General features: G+C 29.5%; 1 protein-coding gene across 1 annotated transcript; it reads left to right on the forward strand.

Annotated features, from left to right (window-relative positions):
- The first annotated feature begins 302 nt into the window (after positions 1 to 302).
- LOC111910199 (palmitoyl-monogalactosyldiacylglycerol delta-7 desaturase, chloroplastic) lies at positions 303 to 17119 on the forward strand. The gene is made up of 5 exons (XM_023905982.2): positions 303 to 848; positions 1217 to 1357; positions 1441 to 1581; positions 16717 to 16823; positions 16915 to 17119. Exons 1-5 carry the CDS (start codon positions 339 to 341, stop codon positions 17117 to 17119), a joined length of 1104 nt encoding a protein of 367 aa, XP_023761750.1. The 5' UTR covers positions 303 to 338.
- The last annotated feature ends 606 nt before the right edge of the window (positions 17120 to 17725 follow it).

Consider the following 17725-nt stretch of genomic DNA (forward strand, 5'->3'; position numbering starts at 1 on the left):
AAACTTTTGTAGAAATTTCTACAAAGAGTTGGTGTTCATCAACGCTACTCGGCAAGCGAAGACCATTAGTTAACACTACAAGAATAAAAACTAAACAAAAGAATTATGGATCGTTTGAGAACCCTAAGGATGAAATTACGTTTACAAATAAACCATCACAATCTTATGAACGACATAATCTCCACATGGGTTTTCGTTACGTGTTTGTCGCTCTCGGTATGATTCGCATGACTTTGATGTCGTCTTCATCTTTACCTATGAGAAACTTTAATTCAAGATGGGGATAAGAAAGACGCATCTTTATATACAAAGCAAACTAGACAGAGCATAACATACCAATGGCTCTGTTACGACCACCACCTACCATCGCATTCCACCAGAAACTTCACCACCGTCACCGTCTACCATGTTCACCATCGCACCTCTACACCGAGCGAAGAAAGATTTTACAATCAAAAACTAGTATCATCACAACCACCACCCACGACTATCGACGAGAATTGAGAATTGTAAATGTGGCGACGGATCCGGACAGCGATGGGGAGCGAAGTAGTATTCTGTTATCGGAGGTGGTGGAAGAGCAGCCGAGAGAGGTGTGTACGGGTAGGAGGAAATGGAATGCTTTGGACATCACCACCGCCGGAGTGGTGGCGGGAATGCATTTGCTATGTGTTTTTGCTCCATTTACTTTCAGTTGGGGAGCTTTATGGTTGGCGTTTGGGTTGTTTATGGTTACTGGGCTTCTAGGAATTAGTCTTTCCTTCCATAGACATTTATCACATAAAAGCTTCAAGATCCCGAAATGGCTTGAATACACGTTTGCTTATTGTGGAGTTCATGCCCTTCAGGTGAATTAATTAGCCTTTCTAATCCAAAATACATTCATAACAAACGTATACGTGAAATATAATAAGTTTGTTACATCAAATGATTTAAAAAATACGGTATAGTTGATACAAACGATAAATTATGATGTTGATATGTTTTTAATTGAGTTTATAAAAGGTTGTGTCTAATTCCATCAAATTCAAACAGTTCAATATAATATTTAAAAATCTCATATTCGGTAATGGCTTCTTTGGAATGTCTGTCACTCCGTTAGATTCACAGTTGAATCTTACTTAAAAACCTTGATTTAACCATCAGTTATCAAACAACCAAATGTTGCATATGTTTTCATTTATGACATATCATTATCGTGTTTTTATATTTAAAGGGAACCCCAACGGATTGGGTGCGCATACATTGGTACCATCATCAATATTGTGATTCAGAAAGAGACCCACATACCCCGACTAAAGGATTATGGTTTAGTTACATGGATTGGTTGTTTGACACCGATAGGATTGCAAAGATGGTATGAATTTATGTCTAATACAACTAATTACAAATTTCACAATATAATTACCTTTGAGTTATTTATTTATTAGTTTTTTGTAGTGTGGTGACCCAAACATTATCAAAGAGATGGACAAACAACCGTTTTATAGGTTTCTACGAAAAACTTACATCTTACATCCGCTAGCACTTGCTCTTCTTCTGTATGCACGTGGAGGATTTCCTTTTATTGTATGGGGAGTGGTATGAAACTTCTATTCTTTTGTTTTAAATTATTATAAACTTCTACGAGAAATATGATCTTGGTGCCTCATAATTCAAAAGAAAAGTATGAGCAACTTTAATAATTTACTGATTCTTGGTTATGATCTTACATTATTTTGATCATGATCGTGAGTATTCAAAAGGTTGACACGACTTGGTTATGATCTTACATTATTGTGATCATGATCGTGAGTATTCAAAAGGTTGATACGACGTACTATATATTATGTAGTGGTTGATTATGATAAGATTGACAAATTTTGTCAGTTTTGGAAACCACTAATGATTCCATTAATTTTGAGATTTTCCTAACTAATTTAGAAGATTAAACTATAATATGTCATGTATATACACGACTCCTCTTTTGAGCCGTAAACATAACCCTTCTTCGCTTTTCTTCTTTTTGAACAAACGCAGAACTCTCTGGCGATTTGGTTTGTGTTTCTGCACCTAGATACGCAAGTGTTATTTTGAATTATCCTATACTGGATTTACTGTAACCAGACATAATATGGAAATATCAGTTCGGAAATTGAACTTATACGGTTCATAAGAAATCCGGTTCTCAACTTATCAACCTAACTTTACTCCCCAACAAAAGCTTTAAATTTCATCATTCTTTATGTTTTACGCCTAGTTCCCCGAGTTTTAACAAATAAAAGAAAACAAAGAAAACAAAGTAAGGAAAGAAAACAAGAGAGAAGAAAGAAAAGAAATTTGTATTTTATGTTCTCTAGTTTGAGAGAGATGAAAAATTAAACATTTTATTATTTCTCTTTAAATTCTTCTAAATCGGAAAGAAAGTTAGGAAAGAAAATGATTTATCCATTTTTTCACTTCTTTTTTCTTTAATAAAAATCGGAAACATTAATTTCGTTTACTTTTTCCCAATTTCCACTCATTAGTTTTCCTTTCCCTCGTTAAATTGAAGTCATAAACGTATGGTGTAGTAAGCCAAAATACCAAATTATAATAATTTTTATGTTTTAAAAGCGGGTATATAATTATATGTAACTATATATTTAAAAATAATACTAGATTTTTTTTATTTTTAATATTAATTATTAAAAAATAAATTATAATCTTTTTGAAAAACTATTAGCAAACATTTTAAAGTTTGTCCTTTTTATGAAAAAAAAAACATTTTTGCTTCTTAACTTTCACATGGAAATTTGTGTTTTAATTTGAACATCACTCACTCACACTCACACACACACACACACACTCACTCTCTCTCTCTCTCTCTCTCTCTCTCTATATATATATATATATATATATATATATATATATATATATATATATATATATATATATATATATATATATATATATAATCTTTATAGAATTTTGACACCAAGTTTCGCATAATATGTAGGATATGATACATCAAAAAAAATTTGATTTTTGTAAAGGAACATATGTGCCGGTGCCTATGCATTCCTATTATGAAAATGTGCATACGTAACAAAAATATGTATATGCATCATATATATATATATATATATATATATATATATATATATATATATATATATATATATATATATATATATATATATATATATATATATATATAGGTTCAAATCATTATCTATTATGTGCATGTATAATTGATTCTAGACCAATCATTTTAGTTATTTTAAGAAAGTAATTAATGAATATTAAATGCTGAAGATGTAATTAATATCCATTATATCTTTAACATGTAATATGCATTAATTACTTTCTTAAAATAAGTAAAATGATTGGTCCAGAATCAATCATACATTCACACAATAGATAGTAAAAACAAAATAACCTAACCTTATATAATGGATATATATATATATATATATATATATATATATATATATATATATATATATATATATATATATATATATATATATATATATGGTGAGATTCAATAGAGAACCATAATTAACCAAGAAACCAATCTTTTTTTTAACTTTTAGAACTTATTTTTTTATCAAAATAAATAAATAAAAACTAAAAATACAAGATTCATAACTTTTTATCCTTTTTTCAATGATATAAAATTCGATCTTTTTTACATCAAATTCACAATGTGAATCCGAAAAATATTTTTCACATTCACAATGTTAATATATGAATTTAGATTTTTTTTCGATAAAGAATAAGTTCTAGAAATTGAAAAAAGATTTGGTTCCTTGAAGAACCCATAATTATGGTTCTTTATTGAACTTTTCCATATATATATATATATATATATATATATATATATATATATATATATATATATATATATATATATATATATATATATATATATATTCATGTGATACCACTATATTGTGTGAGACTTGAAGACGAAATCCTAGTCACTTATTTTGTAGATAAAAAAAATTAAAATGCAAAATAATTGAAAATTTTCAAAAAAAAAATAGTTTTGTTTTCCTCATTTATATTTTCCAAAAATAAAATAAAAAATAAAAAAAATTACCGTTCTTTTTAAATATCTGTGAAATATTCTAGTAGAGTATTAAAATATTCTATATATCTGACAAATCTAATAGAATATTAGAATATTCTAACATTCTAAAAATCACATTATAATATTTACAGTGTAATATTCTATTAGAATATTTCACGTATGTTTAAAAAAACGGTAATTTTAATTTATTTTATTTATTTATTTATTATTTTAGGTAAATAAAATGACGAAAAAAATAATTAGAAAAAGAATTTTTAGATTTTTCCTTATGTGTGTGTGTGTGTGTGTGTGTGTATATATATATATATATGTGTGTGTGTGTGTGTGTGTGTGTGTGTGTGTTTTAAAAAATTGTAGGCATAAAGTTTATGAATTTTTCGCAGTTTAAAAAAAAAAAAAAAAGAAACCTTACTCATGAAATCATGCATAAGTAGATAAAGTTATGCATATAGTTGGTGCATTGATTTTGTTTTTTGAAACCGACGTTGTTTCCGGCCAAACACCAGTCATCTTGTCTGGTCAAACTCGATTTCTCTTTGAACCCGGTCAAACTCACGTATCGTTCTCCATCGGTCATCCATCAAACCTGCAACTCGAAAGGGGGAGGGGGGTAGAGGAAGTTTATAATAAATTTTGAGAGAAGAAGAAGGAAACGATGACCTCACATGAGAAACCCCAGACGAGATCACTTCATTTTCGATTTCATCTTATATGTTTTCATCAAATGATTTCCACAGACACACACACATACAATGAACAATTTTTTTTGAGTTTCTGGGTTTCTGATGACGGATCTGAAATGGCGAATATGTCATGGATCATCATGTTTTACATATTGTGTTCTTGAAATCAAAGTTTGTTCCATCTTGTTTTGAAATCAGAGTGTTGTTCTAGATCTGGTTTTCATCATCTTCATTGTGTCATCTTCTTTGTTCTTGGAAGTCAACAAGATACCAACTATGCAACACAATGTACACGCTCTTTGTTGCATTATCCTTTGAACCAACTCAAAGAAAATCGATTTCTTATCTGTTCTTGGAAATTGTTTCTAGAAAGAATATGAACATGCTTGAACATCATATTTGGGAAGAAGATGGCCACGATGAAGATCTACAAACCTTGAAGATAATTGTGTGTGTGTGTTCATCTGATATTTGAAGAAACAACTTATAGAAGAAAAAAAAAGATACACAAGTTGTTTGGATAAACAAACCAAAATTCATGAACTTCTGGGTTTTTGCAGATGAATACATACACACATGAACTTTTGGGTTTTTGTAGATCAATACATACATACACAAGAACAACAACAAACCAAAGGTGTTGGTGGGGTAATTCAAGGTTCTGAAGGAGCTAAGGGTTGACTGGATGTCATCGGAAACAATAGCGGAAAATCGAGTTTTACCAAAGAAGATGACCGAAAAACTCATGTTTGGCCGGAAACAATGTCGGAAACCAGTAAAATCCAATATTACCTGTCATACTGGTATAATGTACACGTTTCAAAAAGTTCAATTTCAGGGGTTAATAAAACACGAAAAATAATTTAGTGACCAAATGTGACCAAAAGATAAAATACTATACCCTCTCAAGTCATTATCTCTTTTGAAAACTTTCCTTAGTATGTGAGTTTGATTTTTTTTTTTTTTTTTGGAACGACTATTATGTGGGTTTGATGGTGTGGAGATTAGTGTTATACATCATTTGTGTGATTAAGTTTATAAGTCACTTAATATGAGGCATCTTTTAAAATAAGTCTTCTGTTTTTTGGGTTGGCTTGTTTTGTGTCGTCTTATTAATTTTTAAAGTTTGAATAAATTTGTTTGGGGGAGGTGGTATTTGGTTGTCCTCTCTTTCGAAAAAAGTTGATTGTCCTCTCTTTTGAAAAAAAATATGTATTTTATGTATATTCGTATTTTTTACATAAATGAAAATGTTAAAAAAATAAATGTTTATAACTTTATACTTGGGTTTAAATATTTTTTTCTTAAAATGTTAATCGTAAGAATTAATGATTAATAAAAGTATAACCAAAATAAATATATTCAACAACCACATCTAACTTTCACTAATTTTTTTTCTATGGTTCAACTTAAAAAATAAAATCAAAATATCAAAATCATAATATACAATCATGTATCTATCATACCATTTCTAATTAAGAAAACTAATATACAAGGATACAAAATACAAAAAAAAAATATAGAATGATCGATTGACACACTATTCTATGTGATATAAAAATTAAAGTTTAATTGGAAACCAATAAAATTTTATAAAATTAAAAAAGGAAAAAAAAATATTAATCATCATTTCACCAAGCGTTTTATGTAGTTTTTTGAGGAGTTAAAAAAGGTTTCTATAAAAAAATGTAGTTTTTTGAGGAGTTAAAAAAGGTTTTTATAAAAACATTTAAGGACCGAACAACTATTTTAGTAGTTGAAACATTTGACTTCAAATATGAAAGACTTGCAATGATAATTAATAAGAAGTAAAACCATTTGTGATTTTTCGTTCTCTAAGCTACTAATGTACAATGGCATATCCCATACTACATTGTTTCTTAAATCAACATCCAACGTCTTCTGCCCAATGTGCTTACAAATCAACATCCAATGTCTTTTGCCAATTTTACAAGGATATTTTCTTACCAATTTTACTTTTTTAAGAAAAATATGCAGAAAATCCTATTTTTTGAAGTCCAATGTTATTTTAAAAGTTGTTTTCATAATTTTCATTTTTGAAAAACTACTAAAAATCCGATTTTTTGAAAATACCATGCTATTTTCCACATGTTTTCAAAAAAAAATTTCGTTAGTTTTCATTTTTTTTCTAGAAAATATGCAGAAAATCCAAATTTTCAAAAGTATAATGTTAATTTATAAATAGTTTCTATGTTTTTTTTTTGAAAATTTCTGTTTTTTTTTCTGAAAAATAAGTAGAAAATCTAATTTTCTAAAAGTACGATGTTATTTTCTGCATTTTTTCTAAAAAAAATTTTGGTATTTTTTTTTATAAAATATGCATAAATCTCATTTTCTAATAGTACAATGATATTTTCTGCATAATTTCTAATATTCTTCTTTTGCAATTTGCATATTTTCTTAAAAAATATTATAAAAGATGAACATTAGAGTGAAAAAAGTATTAGATACATAAGATAGATTTCAAACTTTTTTGTTCAATAGTAGAATGATATTTTCTGCATAATTTCTAATATTATCTTTTTTGCAATTTGCATATTTTCCTAGAAAATATTATAAAAGATAAACATTAGAGTGAAAAAAGTATTCAGATACATAAGATAGATTTCAAACTTTTTTTTTTCAAGCATTTAAGTTTGTAGCATGTAGCCTGTAGCTCGACCTCTAACCATGTCCTGGCTGAAAAATCATAAAAAAGTGAAGTTAATATATAAACAACAAAGAATTGAGTTAAAAAGAAAACCAATGTGATTAACCTACATTTGGTAAATGATGAAAGTAAGAAAAAGTTCCTCATCTGCAGGAATAACGACAATTCATGAACAAAATCACACCATCAAATCTTAAAGAAGTTAAAGTAACCTTTTGCAAGAACCAAAAACCAAAATTAAAGTTGTTATCTCAAAAACGAAGAAAATAGGAGAATTTTTACTTGTACTTAGAAGCACCTAGTACCTAGCAAAGAAAGATTTATGATGTGGAATTTGTGCAACCAACAACCAAAATGAGCAATCTGATTTAGTAATAGAACGAAAAACCTAAACAACCATAATAACATGTAAACACTAAATAATAAAGACCATAAAAGAATCAAAACCAATATGACAGTACACAAATTATGCTTTTTTCAGTTTATCAACAATAAGATATTAAATAATAAACATATATATAGTGTATATTCGTTCTTACCTGATAAAAAAATCACAAAGAAACAAAGACCGCCCCGTCACAAAAGTTTCCAAAAATAGATTTAGGGTTATTTCATCTTCCATCTACACTGTCTCTACACTCCAGATATCATAAAAATTACTTGATACTTTTACAATTTTAGGTAAACAGAATCACAATATAGGAACATTAAGAATGGAGAAGCCATTTTAATTTTTGGTGAAAACGCAGCTACAAGAAGGTTTTTTTACCGTTGCTTGAAATCTTCAACGGATTGGAGACGGGCATCTGAATCATGAACAATGGATTAATGATGCAGACGGTAACAATTTCTTATTTCTCTCATGTATCCTCACCCTCTGTTAACTTGTATATGCATCGATATCTAATCTTTTTTACCTCCTCCAAATTCAAGGCTCCAAGTCCAATTTGGGATCCTGGTAGGGGGTTCATTACCGGAGATGAGGGTGGTTGTTTGGACGTAATGAGAACAAAAGACGATCGATTTCAGCTTGAGTAACCAAAACAAAATTTTTGAGTTAGGAAATAAGAGTAGGAAAGGAGAAAGGGTTAGATTTTTTTGTTCTTAGCTAGAACTGATGGCTGGAAGAGTTTAATAGTGACAATGGCGGCGACTGGCGGTGGTTGTTGTTCTTCCATAGAAATGGACCGGTGGTGGTCGATGGTAGTCTTCAAAAATCCCAAAAAACACCAGATATGTAGGTCTTTGTGGTGGTTCTGTAGGTGGAAATAATATCATCAACCATAATTTATAAATAGTAATAGACCCAAAACTCAAACCGAGCAACTGAAACTCACGCAGATACATGAAAAAGAAAGAACATGTCAAGATAAGGAGAGAAAGGAAACAGAATAAGTGAGGCTTGGTCAAATACATGCGAGGATCAATCAAACATAACTAAAAAATGAAGTTGTGATCAAATTGGTCATGTTTGACCGAGTAAAGGGCTGAAAGTAAGGAATATCGGTTCAAACACCCGCCTTGACTTTTTCCATCAATTCTTATCTTGATTTTTTCCATTGACCAAAAGATTTTTTTAATGCATTAACTCGTTGTACAAATAGCATTATGGTCTTGTACCTCTTAATTTTCAGTCTTTGACCAAATATGTATATTAAGGTATTATATATATATATATATATATATATATATATATATATATATATATATATATATACACACACACACACACACACACACAAATAAGGGACGGTTCACTTGAGATTAAAAAAATAGAGATCTCGAGATTCCACCTTAGCCACATATTTTTCATTTGCTGCTCTAACGTTTCAACGTACTGCCAACAACTGGGTATGCCTAATCATAAACGATTATATATATATATATATATATATATATATATATATATATATATATATATATATATATATATATGTTCACAGATTGAGTAATCATAAATGATTATGATAGTTGGTGGCAGAAGAGGTAATGGTGACATAGATGGCAGTGGTATAAGTAACGGAGGTGATGGTGGTGGGGTCGGCTAGTGTCAGAGGTGGTGGTAGTGGTGGTGGCCGTGGCGGTTATAGTGGTGGTGATGGTGGCGGAGGAGAAAGGAATGGACGACGTTGTATAATCATTTATGATTATTCCAAGCCTGTCGCGCCGGTACGCCAGAGGCTTTGAGCGGCAGATGTGAAATACGTGGCTAAGGTTGAATCTCTAGATCTATATTTTATTTTTAATCTCAACGGAAACTATATATATATATATATATATATATATATATATATATATATATATATATATATATATATATATATATATATATATATATATCAGAAATGCCTAAGTAGCCCAGAGTTGAAGTTATTTACTATTTAGGCTAGAGGGTATTGGTTATCACCCCCTTATTTATTTATTTTTTGTCAATTCATCGCAATGTTATTTCCCTTGACATTTTCCTCTCACCTCATCACTGCTAGGAAATGGTCGCATATCATTCACCTTAAAATATACAACATTAAGATGTTTGTACAATAATATGTAGCATGGAAATAGAGTGAAATGCAATGGAATCAATTCGTGTAGGTGGTTCACCGCACACCCACACTCCACTAGGTGTGGTGTTCCCTATGCCCCACATGAGCCACTTCAACCCACCACATAATGTGATAGATATACACCCCTTCACCTTAATGAAATTATTATAAATAATAAGTGTTGTAAACATATCAACGACGTCACGATTAATCTCTTATTAGTCCCTACGCGCTAGTCAACCGACTAAAAGGTACTTAGCGATTAACCTTTGCCTACAAAATGAATGAAACAGTAACAAACAATGAAATTTCAACACTTTGGAGAAGTTTTATCTCAATATGAACTATTTAATGAATGATTAGTGTTGTATTAACCATATTAACCTATTGTGTTATGATATTAATGATATTTACGAACATTGTTATGAAATTAGCCATATTTTTTTCATCCATCGAATTAGCCATTTAGGGTCTCCACTTAATCGTCCGGTTAATCTTCACCTAGCCGAGTAATCTGTTAACCCTAATTCACCGACTAGCTAACGTCAAATGTTTTTTACAACTTTGTAAAATAATTTGTTCATATTAACGTTATGTTTATTAGTCAAATATGATCAATAGTCAAATATGATCAAACAATTAAACATGTTTCTTTTATAGTTTATAGCTAATATATATAATAAAAATAAATATATCTATAAACTATTATATATCTTGATAAAAAAAATTAATAATATTAAGATAAATCTTCATTAAAGTCTCATTATTTACACAAATTTACAAAAAAAAATATGAATTACCGGTATAAATAATAATTTGACCATTTTTTCCCAGTTTATCGTCTTCATTACTGAATTTGATACATTAAAGTGAGGTTCTTGGCTAGTTTTCTCAAGTGGGTGGAACAAGCAGTTGGGTGAAAACGATTGTCATTTCATAAGTGAGTCTTGATCAAGAAAATTATAGGGTCTAAAGAAGATCTGGCAATGGAGCAAGTTTTGATCCTAATTCGATCCAAACCCGTAAGAATTATATGGGTTTGAAGCGTAGTTTTTGATTCGTTTACCCGTTAAAGATCCATACCCACTAACCCTTTTATTAAATGGGTCGGGTATGGATCATCACCGATCCACTCCATTTATAACCCACCCCATATAAATTTTAGAATTATACATTTATATTTCATACTTCTTAACGTTTAGTTTTAATTCCAATCAAAAGTCTAAAGGGCAAAAGCCAAAGAAAAAAAACGTTTTTACATAGGAATCGATAAGTCAGTTTCTAAACTTATAGACTTATATCAAGAATCATAATGTCATTCAATTTATATTCATCAAGAAATCGTCATATCCATTTCTAATTCAATAAATCATTTTTTTAACATGAAAAAAGTTGTCAATTGTTATTCGCTATCACTACAACCGACAGTCATAAATCAATTCAAAGTTGTTGCAATAGTGATTTTTACTTCAGATTGAAATTCTTCGAGTATGTAATGCCATTTTCTAAGGTTGTGTTTGGCGCGCCACAACTACCTGATACGCTAGCTTATTTTTCGAGCTTTTTTATGTTGTCGTGTTTAGTAAGCCAAAAAGTAGCTTATAAGCTAGCTTTCTGAAAAGCTACTTAAACTAGCTTTTTAGGAGTTTTTTTTTAAATTTTCTAAATACACCTCTTAATTAATTGTAGAAACACATAATCTTACATGTCATTTTATGTAATTTTATATATTTCAGCTAGTTTTACCAAACGTTATTTTTTATCAGCTAGCTTTTCAGCTATCAGCTAGCTTTTTATTTAACAGCTAGCTTTTTTTAGCTAATATGCCAAAAATAGCCTAAATCATTTTTTTTTATTTAAAAAAATGTTATTTTAAATATTAAGATATAGTATACATTTTTTTATATTTAAGAAATTTTATTTTTAGGAATTAAATGTGTATGATTATTTAAAAAACCTTTGGGTTACCAGACGAGTTTGGATATTTGTTGATACGATGGATAAGAGTATGAGTCTAATTATTTAATACCTTGTGGGTTACGGAGCGTGTTTGAATCGGATTTTGAAATTTGTTAAAAGGGTTTGGATCAAGGCCGATTCGCTCCAAATCCGCTCCATTGCCAGGTCTAGTCTGAAGTATAGTTGCGACTTCATAGCTTCTTCGAAATTTAGTTCAAGTGATTAAAGGTGACTCCAATTTTGTTGTTTGCTCATTGTGAATTGCTATGTTGTTAGATTTGTTTTGGTTTGGGGAATCCCTCTACGATCTAACTTTATATAGAAGTGGAGTTTCATGTCGCACACCAAATGTTTGATTGAAGTCCTCAAAGAAATGAAGTATGTTTGATTGAGCATTTTGTACATATCAATGTATTTGGAAAACCCCATGACTAAGTATAAGGAAAGGGAGATCACTTTGTATCGATATTTCATACAGCTGTAAGGAAAAAAAACATATTGTTTAGGTGTAAGTCCTCCAAGAGAACACCACAGTATAAATATTTTTTGAAAAGTGTTTTAGTCAGCAATGATTGAACTTTTGTCCCTAATATTTGTGGATTACCCATGTTTTTGGAGCCAAAATCGTGGGGTCAACATTTCAATTATTTACTAACTAAAACACCCTTAAAAAATCTCCTACTATTGATTCCCCATGTCTTGGAGAACTCACACGTACGCTGTATGTTTTCTCCCCATGGCTGTATGAAATATTGATACAAAGTGGTATCCAATTCTTTATACTCAGGCGTGAGGTTTTCCAAATACATGGATGTATACAAAATGCTCATGAGCTTATGCTCTTCATCTACGAACACATTTAATTTCTTTGATGTCTTTAATCAAACACTTGGTATGCGACATGAAACTTCACCTTTATATGAAACTGATTCATAAAGAGATTCCACATACCAAAACAATTCGAAAACATAACAATTTACAGTGAGCAAACAAACAAATTTGGACTTGCCTTTAATCACCTAAACTAAATTTTAATAAAGCTATAGGAGTCACATAATGTACTTCACACTGTAGAATTTTAGTAATCGTGAATCACTTTTGAAATGGAAATCGTTGTCACTTAACTGTTTCGTTTCACCCACTTGAGAAAACAAGCCAAAAAACCTCGCATTTTAATTACTATTTGATTCCATCTATGTGTTGGATTTGCATAAACGATGAGCATTCAATCAAAAAAATTGTTATATCATATACTAAACTGAGGTAGATTATCTAGATCGATAAAATAAAATATTTTGACCAATAATTGACATTCAAACAAAAAAAAAATTATCATACAAACACTTTGTATATAAGTAAAAATACGTATTTACATTACTTTATGATAAATTATGAAATGTTAATTTTTGATCAAAATGTGTAAGATTAATAGTAAATATGTATGAAAAAGTTTAATGTTAAATCTGTCAACACTAAAATATGCCATATGCCATATGAATATATCATATGTCATATGGGATGACATGTGTACCCTATTATACTCAATTATATATTTTTGAATTAGGTGTGAGACCCATGTATTATATGGGTTTATTTAAAAAAAATTAAATATGAAATTTTAACAATTTGAGAAGTTTGAATTTATAAGAAAAAAATAAGAAAAAATTTAAATTATTAAATTAATGAGACTTTAATACGTTGAATACATTACATATATAAATTATTTCTAATAAATATCTTACATATATATTACCTTACATATTAAATGTAAAATTTTAATTTAATAAAATGAAAATTACAATAAAATGACAAATAGAAAATAGAAAATTCAAAAAATCTAGAAAATGTCATGTGTCCAAATGAAGGAGAAGATGACATGTGGCAAAAAAACCTTCATTTATTAAGGAGGAAGAGAATATAAACTTTAAACTTTAATGATTAAATGTATATAAAGCCATAATTTGCTGATAATACATATCTAATGAAAAGCTTAATGCTATTATTTTTTTATATATTTATAATACTTTATTATCTTTATAAATTATTTTCTTTTAAAATATTTAATGTGCGACCGGTCCATATAAATAGATCGAATATGAAATATTAAAAGAGTTGGAGTATTGACGTGAATTTTAATTTTCATTATATATTCTTTATTCCATCTTTTGTTTAACCTTTAATCCCTTTCTCTTCAATATTTCAATTGATATCCAATCATAATTATGATATTAATTTAATATATCAAAGTATTTAAAAATATAATAAATTATATCATTAAAAAGACCACATTCCGTCTTAGCCACTGTTGTTGTGTGTTGTTTAGTTGTCGACACTGCTACCTCTGTGTGTACTGTGGTTGGTGCCGCTGCTACAGAAATTGATTTTGATGATTAGGGTTTCAAGGTTGATAGTAGTAATTAGGGTTTGGACGGTAACTGCCACCACCACCGTCGTACAGTCTGCCACTTCCACCACCGTTGCCAATACCAGGAAGTTATAGACGTTGTGAACCATCGGAGATAACGAAGACAACATGTATCAATTAGAAGAAAACAGTAGAAGAAAACCACTCGGATGCACAAACTTACCCGATGACAGAAAGTGGCGGATGATTTGCGGATATGGCGTCAAGGAACTGGAAACTTGTTTCCTAACAATCGAGTCGATTCTGACGTTTTCTGGAAAGGAATCAGATAGCGTAGCAGGAGAGGTGGGTTGGGAAAGTGGTGATTGAGTTAGGGATATGCGATGAAGGAATCGCCTTGTGACAAAACCAAAGACAGGTGGGAAGGAAATCGGTGGTGGACTGCTTATCTAAAGAATCCAGAAGCATCCAATTGATAAACATCAAATACAATACAGTCCGATAAATGTAACGATGACCGATCCAAAGAATGTATGTAATGTCATAAAATTCCCACCAAACCGAACTCCAACCAAAGCTATAAACAAAGGACCATTTATGTCAATCCCTTAGCTACTTTACTGTAGCTAAGGGTAGACAATTTTAATATATTGTATAATGATTGTCTTTTTAATTTTATAAAAAATGTAATAAAAAAAAGATTTTTAAAGTTTTCTTTATAATTTTAAATTTTAAAGATGTTCAACCCAATTCTCAAAACTTCGTTCTTGCCCCCAAACAAATAGTAATACTCCCCTTAAATCTAAAAATATTTGTGGTGCCCATTGTTAAACAAACTTAAATCCTCCAATCTCTCATGAATTTTGACACTTGTCATTTTGTGGTAATTTTGAAAGAAATATTATCTACTTGTCAATTTTTGGTTTGTTTCAATTTTTAAAATTAAAGTCATATATTATATATGTAAATTATTAAATATCATATATATATGATATTAAATTACAATAAATACATTTCTTCCTTTTTTATTTTAAAGTTGTACATTAAAAAATATTAATTATTTACACTTTAATGTTTAATATTTTTTTTTAAATCGACCGTGTAATACACAGGCCTCATACCTAATACATATAAAACAACCAAATATTATTAATAGATTATAATTTTATAGTATCTAACTATTAGCATCACAAAAGTCGTGGATTGATAAATCTTGAAAATGTTTCTCATAATTTTTATGTGAAATATAAGTTAAAAAGTAAATAATTGTGTATGACTCGTTAGTACAACTTGAAAAAGTTTACGAAAAACGAGATTTTACAACAAAAGAAGGCAATAAATATCAAACGAATTTCGGATATATATTTCTAGAATTGTGTATCTACTTTCCTTTTTTTTTTTTTTTGAATATGTAATTACGAACTATAAGAATAGGGTTACACAAATTAGATTTGGGATGCCAAAAAACTATTTTCTTGATTTTCAGCAAAAACAAGAGAAAAACATAGTATACAACTATACATTGCTTTATTTTGTCTTTTTAGAAAAAGTTATAGAAATTAAACCTTTATTAGGGAAAAACTAGTCTTCTGCAAATCGAAACGTATTCATATAAGAATAGGCGTTTAATTTTGGTTACTTTGCTAGGAAAAGTTGCATATGTTACGAGACGCATTAGTTGGTTTTTTCAAGTTGCATATATTGGTAAGAGACGCATTAGTTGGTTTTTTCGAAAAAATAGTATAAATGAATATATTTCTTACATTAAGGTTACGTTTGATATGTCACAACTAGCTGTAACTAGTTTATTTTTCGAGTTTTTTTAAGTTGTTATGTTTGGTAAATCAAAAAGTAGTTTATAAGAGGAATTTTTAAAAAAAAAACTACTTAAACTAGTTTTTTAGTTTTTAGGAGCTCTTTTTAAATTTTCAAAAAATACTCCTTAATTAATTATAGAAACACATTCATTTAAATGTCATTTTTTCAGCTAGTTTACCAAATGCCGTTTTTTTATCAGCTAGTTTTTTTGTTATCAACTAGTTTTTTATTTAACAACTAACTTTTCAGTTATCAGCCAACTTTGAGCTAATATCTAGCTTTTCAGCTAGTACGTCAAACATATCCTAAGGATACAATTTTAAGCCGCCACCAAGTGCTCCTTGGAACACCACCTAGGGAACCGGTCTCGAAGATTGTGCTTTTGAGATCAACTCAGCTCATACAACAAAGCATACACCTTGCACCTCCTAAGCTTGAGCTCACGATAAAACGAAAATTGAGCTCAACATATCTCGACTAAAATGCTTGTTTTATGAAATAAAAATAGATTTTCATTGGTTTATGTAGATTTAATTGTCATACCTAATAGTCGTTAACAATGTTTAAAGTTCTTTTTATAGAAAATGAAACTGTTAGTGACAAATATTATTCAATAGCAGGCTATGAGGGTAGTATGCTTGTACCACATGTCATGGCTAGTGAACGCAGTTTGCCATGGATTTGGACACCAAACATGGGCCACAACTGATCTTTCTCGCAATATTTGGTAAACAATAACTTCTATTAAAAGTAACCATGATTTCATTTTTAGCTATACATGCTTGTAAAGATAACCAACATCCATAAACACTAAATAGGTGGATTGGAATACTATCATTTGGAGAAGGATGGCACAATAATCATCATGCATTTCAGTACTCAGCAAAGTTTGGTTTAGAATGGTGGCAAATTGATATGGCATGGTATGTGATACGTTTCCTTGAAACTATCGGGGTGGCGACTGATGTTAAACGACCATACCAAATTGATATTCAAAGAAGGATAACTTGTTACAAAACTTGATCACCCTTACTCTAGTTTTAGTTATAGAAGTCCTCTAACAATTTTTTTTTATTTGTAGATCTTTTATATCTAACTTTAAACACAACATTTAGAGGTACATTGAGTCTTTTAATAGTTATATCTTATTGAAACAAATTGATTTAGCTGTTATTATTAAATTTCTAAAGAACATATTTGTTTATACATGTTTTATGTTACTATTCTTTTCTTTTTGTTATTATGAATGTTGCGGGAGCGAAATGACATTATTATCTTAGAATGCATATTAAGTTCATGAGATATTGTAAACCCTTGCAACTCTCCTGAAGCAATGTGCGAAATAAATTTTGTATAAACTTTGGTATAAAAAACAAGTTTTTCTAACACTAATATTTAAAGATTAATACATAACTAGTGGAAGACCCGTGGCGTCAATGGCGCGGGTTTGGATGGATCCGAAAAAATTTGGCTATGCAGTGTCATGAAGTTATTTATGAAAGAAAGCAAAGCATAAGGTTTTTTTAGATTCGTTGAATAAAAAGTCGATAGATGAAAGTACGTTTCTATTTTGTGGTATTAGGGCCATCGATATAATAAAAATGAAAGTACCGTGTGTTGATCTCTTTT

This window comes from Lactuca sativa, chromosome 5 (assembly GCF_002870075.4).
Source record: "Lactuca sativa cultivar Salinas chromosome 5, Lsat_Salinas_v11, whole genome shotgun sequence".
In the NCBI taxonomy this organism is placed as follows: Eukaryota; Viridiplantae; Streptophyta; class Magnoliopsida; order Asterales; family Asteraceae; genus Lactuca; species Lactuca sativa.

Coding starts and splice junctions, on each gene's coding strand:
- LOC111910199 (XM_023905982.2), top strand. CDS start 339: ATGGCTCTGTTACGACCACCACCTACCATCGCATTCCACCAGAAACTT. Junction 1,358..1,440: donor CCGATAGGATTGCAAAGATG/GTATGAATTTAT, acceptor AGTTTTTTGTAG/TGTGGTGACCCAAACATTAT. Junction 1,582..16,716: donor CTTTTATTGTATGGGGAGTG/GTATGAAACTTC, acceptor ATTCAATAGCAG/GCTATGAGGGTAGTATGCTT.